Source organism: Grammomys surdaster, unplaced genomic scaffold (genome assembly GCF_004785775.1).
Source record: "Grammomys surdaster isolate TR1022 unplaced genomic scaffold, NIH_TR_1.0 146, whole genome shotgun sequence".
NCBI lineage: Eukaryota > Metazoa > Chordata > Mammalia > Rodentia > Muridae > Grammomys > Grammomys surdaster.
Window position 1 is genome coordinate 12964610 of NW_021604604.1, and position 8371 is coordinate 12972980.

An 8371-nucleotide genomic window follows, 5' to 3' on the forward strand; every position below is an offset into this window, starting at 1 on the left:
AGAGAGAGAGAGAGAGAGAGAGAGAGAGAGAGAGAGAGAGAGAGAGATCCCATAATATTTATTTGTGTGTGGATATGCTGTGGGAGAGGGCAGAGATTGACAGTATTGTCCTCAGTCTCCTGGGCCTTAGTGCCTGTGTATAACAGAGTGTTGTACATGCGGATGTGCATTGCATGCTGGGAAATGAGGTTAAGACTCTGCTGGTTTGCTCTGTCTATAGCACTGAATTTGCCATTTCAGCTAGGCTGGCTGAACAATGAGCTCCCACAGTCAGCCTGTTCCATGGATGCTAGAGATTTGAACTTGGGTCCTCATGTTTGTACATCCAGGGCTCTTCCCCACAGAGCCACCTTCCCATTGTCAAGGTAGCCAGCCTCAAGTCAAGGCTTGACTTATGTCATTTGTTTTGATCAAACTAGAAATTTAACCTAGAGCTTTATGTGTGCTAGGCCACGGTTCTTCACTGAGCTCCAGCCCCAGCCCTCACCAAATTGTGGTTACAGGGTCTCTACCACTGGCCTGGAGCCAATCAACGTAGCTAGAGTGGGTAGCCAGCAACCCTCCTCCTGTCTGCCTTCCTAGCACTGGGATTGAAGGCACATATTACTGCACTGGGCTTTTACATAGGCTCTTCCTTCTTTTAAATAGTTACCAACATTTTAGGCTTATCACTGGGCTAATTATTTATCTTCTTTATGACTTACTTTCCATATATGTACAGTTGAGGTGTTGGGATAATTAAATGGCATACATATATAGCAACTAGTAAAGGTTTCTATGTATAGTGAGTGCTTATGTATAGTAAATGGAGAACCAGGGTTACTTGGTTCCGTGGGTGAGGACATTGACAATGTGTCAGCTTCTTTTGAGCATCCAGCCCTGGATATCCTGTTGACCATTGGGCTTTTTTTTTTATTTCTTTCTGGAGTTTTCTTGTTTTTTTTTCCTCCTACTTTAACAGTGACAACCTGATTTCCTCTTCCTTAGGCATTTGTTATAGACTCGGCATTCTTCATACGGAGTATTAAAATTAACAGTGCTATAGAATCCAAAACCTTGTTGCACTCATAGGATGGTACAAGTAGACAGATCACAGTCAAACCACTGATGATATTACTCGAAGGTGGTGGCTGTGGTGGTTCAAGCTTATAGTCAGTCCTGGGGAGGTAAGGTGAGGTGGATCCCTGGGGCTTACTGGCCAGTCAGCCTAGCCTACCTGGCAAGTACCTGTCCATCAGAGGCCTTGCTTCAAAAGATGAAAGTAAACAGTACCTCGGGATTTTGAATAACACCCTCGGTATCATTTGGCATTTGCTTACGCATGTGTAAGATGGTTCTGTACACAGGTACCCACCCTCTCCCAAACACACACACACACACACACACAAGCAAGCTTATTTTTAAAATGCCTTGGCTACCTCAAAGGTATTTGGCTTACCTTCTACCTGTATGGGGGAAGGTAGTGTATAACAAAGAAATATATAAATAAGATTTTTTCAGTTCACCAAGTAGTATCGGCTCTGACCTTATAACCCTACGGGGCACTTTTTTAACAGTCAAGCATACCGATTTACCAGGGACTCCTGACTTTTCTTTTTTTTTTTTTCCTCCTGTTTTCTTTTGGTAGTTCTTTATTTTTTCCTTCTGTGATTATGTTTTGCCTTTAGGATCTAAGAACATAGAAGTGAGTGACAGAATCTAATTGAATTAACTAATCAAAATTCATTTTAAAAATGATCATGAATATCTGAAAAAGCCTCAACAGATACTGAGTGGCTCAGTGGAAGGGATGGCCAAGCTTCTGTTACTTTTTAACCTTGGCTAGTTTCTTTTGTTTTAACAGTTTCATCGACGAATTTACAAAGGAATTCCACTCCAGCTCCGAGGTGAAGTCTGGGCCCTGCTTCTTGAGATCCCTAAAATGAAAGAAGAAACAAGAGACCTTTATAGTGTGAGTAGCTAAACCGACTATGCCTTTGAAACTAAAATGAAAAGCAATTCTGGTTTTTAAGGTGATATGATATTCTCCTATCACTTGACATTGTATTGAGGTCATGTTCTACTAAGATTTTAACACTTACTGGTTTGTTTTGTTAGTGCCCGTCAACTCAGACTTTAAATAAAAGTATTGTCAGTATCAGCTAGTATCCTTAGACATTGACAGACATCCATTAGTGCTGAGACATAAGGAAAGCCGGCTTACACTCGATTATCCTATTAGTAAGGAGACTTGGATCATGTTAGAGTTTATGGGGAACGCAAAAACAGAACCTCATTTTCCAGCCCCTGCTTGTGTGTGGTTGTTCAGTAAGTCTGAATAAGGAAAAATCTGTTCCCAAGACAATTTCGTATCTCCATTTTATTATTTATGAATTAAAAGGTTAGACCTTTAGCTGAGTGATAAATACTTTGATTAATTTGCATAATGATTAAATATTCCTCCTTACCATTTCAGCAATACTCTTTCTCAACCTAAGTTTATATCAACCTTCGAAAAGAATAAGAACTTTAAATTCTTAGAGTCATAGGCTTTAAGGTATGTTTCTTAGAAAATGAATGGAATAGAATAGCATAGATAGAAACAGTAGAAATGAATAGGAAATAAATAGGATGAATTACAACAGAACAAATGTGGGGAGAAGAAAAATCAGTTTAAACCTGGCCAGTTGTAAAAGCACCTCAGTGTGTTTCGATAGTTTAGTTTCCCATGAATGAACTCAGATAAAAGCTTGCCAAACGAAAGGTAGGCAGCCGTTAGACCTCACTAGCTTTATGAGAATACAGGACTTCATGCAGACAATGAGTTTGTGATTTAGAGTATTAGAGTTTAGAATTATTTTAGACTACTGAGATATTTATTATTAGTGTTGAGGTTGTAGAGCTTATGGTCAAAGTGAAGTATGTCTGAGAGAACACACGTACATACAGTTTAACTCCAGAACAGTGTGCCCTGTGTGCAGCAGGTGCTCAGGAAATACCTAGTTAGTGAAGGAACATAGAAAATACTGAGAGTACAAAGTGCTTTTATCTGCATGCTGTATTCATTGTCATTGTCATTCTTGGCTGCTAGAGCCAAGAGGTGTCATGTGGGGACTACAAGCCACAGCAGCCTTCTGTGTTGTTGCAGGACATAGCTATTCTCAAGGATGCAGAGAAGGAAGACTCCTTCCTGGCCTTCTGCCAGCTTCTGCTGGCTACCCAGTTGTTAGTGTTCCTCGGCTTGTAGCTCTGTAGCTTCTTCTCTGCTTCCTTTGTCACATGTCACGTGTGTGTCTGTGTCTCTTGCCTGAGAAAGATGCCAGCTGTTGGACTTAAGTTTTATTGTAATGAACCATCTGAGCTTAATGGTGACTTCAAAGTCTGTTTCCAAATAAGGCCACATGCACTGGTTCTGAGTAGCTGTAAACTTTGGGGACACTCTTCAACCTAGTACATTTTATTTGGAGTGCTTTTCCTATCTAAAGTCATCCTATGAGCAGTTAGTGTAAGATAGTAGTTTAGTAAACCCAATAACAGCAAAAGAAATGAGCGTTAGAGCTCCCAGGCTTGTTACGCAGTTCACTGCCTGCAAACACTACACTTCCTGTCATGACATCATTTAATCATGTCTTCTTTTCCCAATCACTCTTTCCTTGTTCCTCTATAAAAGTCTCTGTGAACTGGTTCTTTTTTTTTTTTTTTTAAAGATTTTATTTATTATATATATATATATGACAAGTACACTGTAGCTGTCTTCAGACACACCAGAAGAGGGCATCAGATCCCATTACAGATGGTTGTGAGCCACCATGTGGTTGCTGGGAATTGAACTCAGGACCTCTGGAAGAACAAGCAGTGCTCTTAACCGCTGAGCCATCTCTCCAGCCCTGTGAACTGGTTCTTTATTGTTTAATCTACCAAGGTGTTGTCTGGTAGAGCCTGGCATGGTATGTGCATGCAGTCCTTTAATGGCACCTGAGGCTTGTGTATCCCTTCTTGGAGCAGACGTCTGTTTGGTGTTGAGCAGCACGTAGAGATGCAGTGTCCAGGAATGTTGCTGTCTGTGAGGAGATGTTTACTACTGGGATTATGTTACTTGGCCTGACATTTAGACGTCAAAGCAAAGGCCTTCACTGAGTGGACAGGAGGTACAACAAAAAGAAATAGCTTTTGTTGTTCAGGAAAGTGGATTAGATGGTGTGGGATGGGAGAGAAGGGGGTTGGGTTTCCAGGCACGTTGGAATGCCTTTTCTGGATCTCTCTTTCCAGCTGGGATTGAGGCATCATAGAACTGTATTTTAAAAACACCTTCCCTGTTTGACCTTGAGGAGAGCTGACCTCTGTTGAATACTTTGATGGACATTGTCTGAATGCTCTACATTATCTTACTCTACATTATCTTACTTCATTCTTGCCAGTATGGCACCAGGCAGGTTTCACTGTTTTCTGTACAATTACCATTTCCATGTAACAGACAAGGAACCTGAGCTTTGTAAGGTTGAGGTAAGTTTTCTCTCAGGGCGAGCAAAGAACAGGATTTAAAATCTAGTTAGCTCTGGCTCTGAGGCAGGGATTACCTTTTTTCATTTAATTATATCACATTTGTATCTGTCTATCTTATGTTTAGCAGCATATCTTAAAGTGCAGAAGGTGTGTCCACCATGGTCACAAGGTTTCCACAGCTGAGTTTTGAGAAGTACCCCACAGAGACACAGCTGATTGCTCATCTCAGTGCCCGCCGCTCTGCTGCTGCCTTGGGTTATAGGCTCATGAGGTCTCTCTTTCATAGTGAAAGCGGTCATTAGTGAGTCACTGTGAGTAGAGATGTGTAAATCTCCGTCAGCCTGTCTCTGGTGGCTGAGCGTGCTCACTTCCTTTCCGTGTGTGCACGCATGTGTGGTAAGGTTAGGGCTGTATTTGTTTTGATGCATCTTGTGCATTAGATTATAAACATTTGAAAACATGAGTGATATTTCTGCCCTGTAAATTTTTATCTACTTACCTGGGCTTTGCTTCTGTTGTAAGGTCTTTGTTGTGATTTTCGTGTCTGAGAAAAGACAGTTTTATAGATATGTTTGGGTCTTCTTTTCTCCAGCTAAATATTATTTTAAGACATTTTTTGTCATGTCTTAAAACATTTTCTTCCTATGTTTTGATGTCTCAGTTTTTACCAGGAGGCCTTTAGAATAAGCAAGGCCTCTGTACTTGACCATTTCCTTAACAATAAAAGATATTTAAAAAAACAAATATATACAGATTACTGTTTGTATAGCTTCAAAATCCTCAAACATTCTGTGGCTATTCATGTTTTCTTTGAGGTATTTTATAATACTGAGGAAAAAACTTGAGTCCTCTCATTCATTCATATATTTCATTCATTCATATATTCACATATTTCTCATATATTATATATGAGAAATATTATACCCCCCTGGCCAAACTCCCCAGCACGTTCTAATATTTCAAAAAGCTGTAGAAGGTGGCACCTCAAAACACACTAACAACACAACATGTATATACATACATGACAGTCCCATGTTATTTTAGACATATCCACATGGTCTTTACTCCACTTTCTTCTTCTTAACTTAGAGGGCAAAGTCATGTTTTATATTTATTTATTGGAGTTGATTTTAGTCACAATCTGTATTTCCAGTATATGATGAATGAATCTATATGAGCGTGTTTCTCTGGATGGTTATTTATACTTAAGCATAGGTAAGTGTAAGTTGTAAATGCTAATCATCATTTTGGCTAAAGATGGACAATGGAAACAGTCATGCTTTAGCATCTGTCCCCCTGAAAGGAGGATTCCACCAAAATGACAGAAGAGTTTTGAAAGGCAAACCTTTAAGGAACAGAAAACCAGAGTAAATAACACCCGCCTCCATTTGAAGTGCAGAGTACAGACAGGCATGTAGTAAACACATAAACCTGAGGGAGCCAAGTCCCGTGCTGGTGGCAGGAGACTGGAGAAGCACAGGTTATATATCTTATGCCTCCTCAGAACTTGGTAGCTGCCACCTGCATGTACCTCTGCAAGGAATGGTAGAGCTGGACACTGGTGGTTGGAAGTCTGTGGAAGAAGCAGGCAGAGCCCCCCATGTTTCCTCCCCACCGAGGACCAGGGCTGCAGGTCTCTTTCTGGGAGAAGGTGAAGCAGCAGCTGTCCTAGCTGTACAGGCAGGGGAGCATAAGACCCAACATTCCGGACAGTTAGTTTTCACCCAAGAACGCTATCCATCAAATGCCTGTGGTCCCAACAAGAGCTGGGAGGAGATTGTCTAGGAAATGTGACAGAACAAGAAGGTCAACACTAGAGTCCCATGGCCATGCTTCAACTTTCCTGCTACATCCCCACTCTACGGTGACATCACTGTTGGGAAGCCCAGCTGGGCACACAATTTTGTTTAATGTCTTACTTTCAAGTAAAAGCTGATAACAAAATATTAGTAGTCATTTGAGGAAGGGACTTAAATTGGAGACAAGTAAAAACAAATAGAAAAATACACTTGTAAGAAACAGATTATAGAAGAAGAAAACCTAAAAGATTGTTGTTAATATCTTCAGAGAAATGAAATCTATATTGCATCCATAAAACAAGTATAGGAAGCTATAAAAAGCAGCATTCTATAACAACAAAGAACTTAAGAATATAAAAATATATTAGAAATAAAAACTTAATTGAAAATAACAATTGAAGAAATTTTTCAGAAAATAAAATTTAAAAGCATAGATATGAGCACTAATAGAGAAAAATCAAGAAAATTAGCTAATTGCTTTGGAGATCTCACATTGTAATAACCAAGCTCCAGAAGAGGAATGGAATCAGGGCAGGCGGGAATTGATAAAGGAATTACTAATTATTAAAGACAGTTTTGTAGAGGTAAGAAATGAGTTATAAGGCTGAAAGTGCTCAAGTCTAGATGAGAATAAACACAAATCAAGAGAAGGGCAACTTCTAGACATGGAGAGTGCTCCCACCAGCTTCCAGACATGGAGAGTGCTCCCACCAGCTTCCAGACACGGAGAGTGCTCCCACCAGCTTCCAGACACAGAGAGTGCTCCCACAAGCTTCTAGACACGGAGAATGCTCCCACCAGCTTCCAGACACAGAGAGTGCTCCCACAAGCTTCTAGACATGGAGAATGCTCCCACCAGCTTCTAGACATGGAGAGTGCTCCCACCAGCTTCCAGACATGGAGAGTGCTCCCACCAGCTTCCAGACATGGAGAGTGCTCCCACCAACTTCCAGACATGGAGAGTGCTCCCACCAGCTTCCAGACACGGAGAGTGCTCCCACCAGCTTCCAGACACAGAGAGTGCTCCCACAAGCTTCTAGACATGGAGAATGCTCCCACCAGCTTCTAGACATGGAGAGTGCTCCCACCAGCTTCCAGACATGGAGAGTGCTCCCACCAGCTTCCAGACATGGAGAGTGCTCCCATCAACTTCCAGACATGGAGAGTGCTCCCACCAGCTTCCAGACATGGAGAGTGCTCCCACCAGCTTCCAGACATGGAGAGTGCTCCCACCAACTTCCAGACATGGAGAGTGCTCCCACCAGCTTCCAGACATGCAGAGTGTTCCCACCAGCTTCCAGAGAGGAAGAAACCTCACAGAGAGAGTGAGAATCCCAGTGGCAGCACTGAGGCCAGAGCGGTAAAGCAGTGCCTGTGAGCAAGGATACTTTCAGTCTAGAACTCTCAAACAGCTTCAGTCATTTAAAATCACCAGACAGTCAAAGAGTCCAAACCTTTACCTCTGTGTGCCATTTACAGCAACTGTTGGAGAATGCAGTCCTCCAGGACCATATACCAAGAAAGGGGAGATGTCAGACCCAGGAATCAGGACCCGAGCTCAGAGCAGAGTGACGGGAATCTCACTACATGGTGAAGGAAGCCCTAAGACCAGAGGGAGGAGCCCCGAGGACCAGCCACCCTGGCAGAAGCATGCCTGGCTGCTCTGGGAGAAAGTTGGCCACTAGGCCAGGCTTGGTGGTGCATGCTTTTTATTCCAGCATTTGGGAGACAGAGGCAGGCAGAGCTGTGTGAGTTCAGATCCAGCCATGTCTATGTAGTGAGTTCAAGACAGCTAAGGCTACATAGTGAGACCCCATCTCAATAAAGCCAAGACATGAAGAAAAGAAATTGGTCAGTGTTTGCTAGGCTGTCCTGAGAATTCTACAATGTACTTCAGACTTGCTGTTGAGTTCCCTATGAGGATGTAGAAAGTGAAGAAAATCATGCAGTCACTAATTTCAAGGAAAGAAAATAGCCAGAGAGAAAAGGAATTCCTCATAGAGTGTGTGGTTCACCATTGTAGTCCTGCAGGCTCTGGAAGCTCTCTGCCCTAAATCTCACCATTGATCCCATGAAAAGAGAGGGAGGGA

General features: G+C 42.0%; 1 protein-coding gene across 2 annotated transcripts in view; it reads left to right on the forward strand.

Annotated features, from left to right (window-relative positions):
* Positions 1-8371, forward strand: part of Usp6nl (USP6 N-terminal like) — a 125226-nt gene that overhangs the window by 89590 nt on the left and 27265 nt on the right. For both annotated transcript variants that reach the window (XM_028764881.1, XM_028764882.1), the window contains exon 7: positions 1844-1951. In XM_028764881.1, the coding sequence (XP_028620714.1) occupies positions 1844-1951 (108 nt within the window). The remainder of the gene's footprint in view (positions 1-1843; positions 1952-8371) is intronic.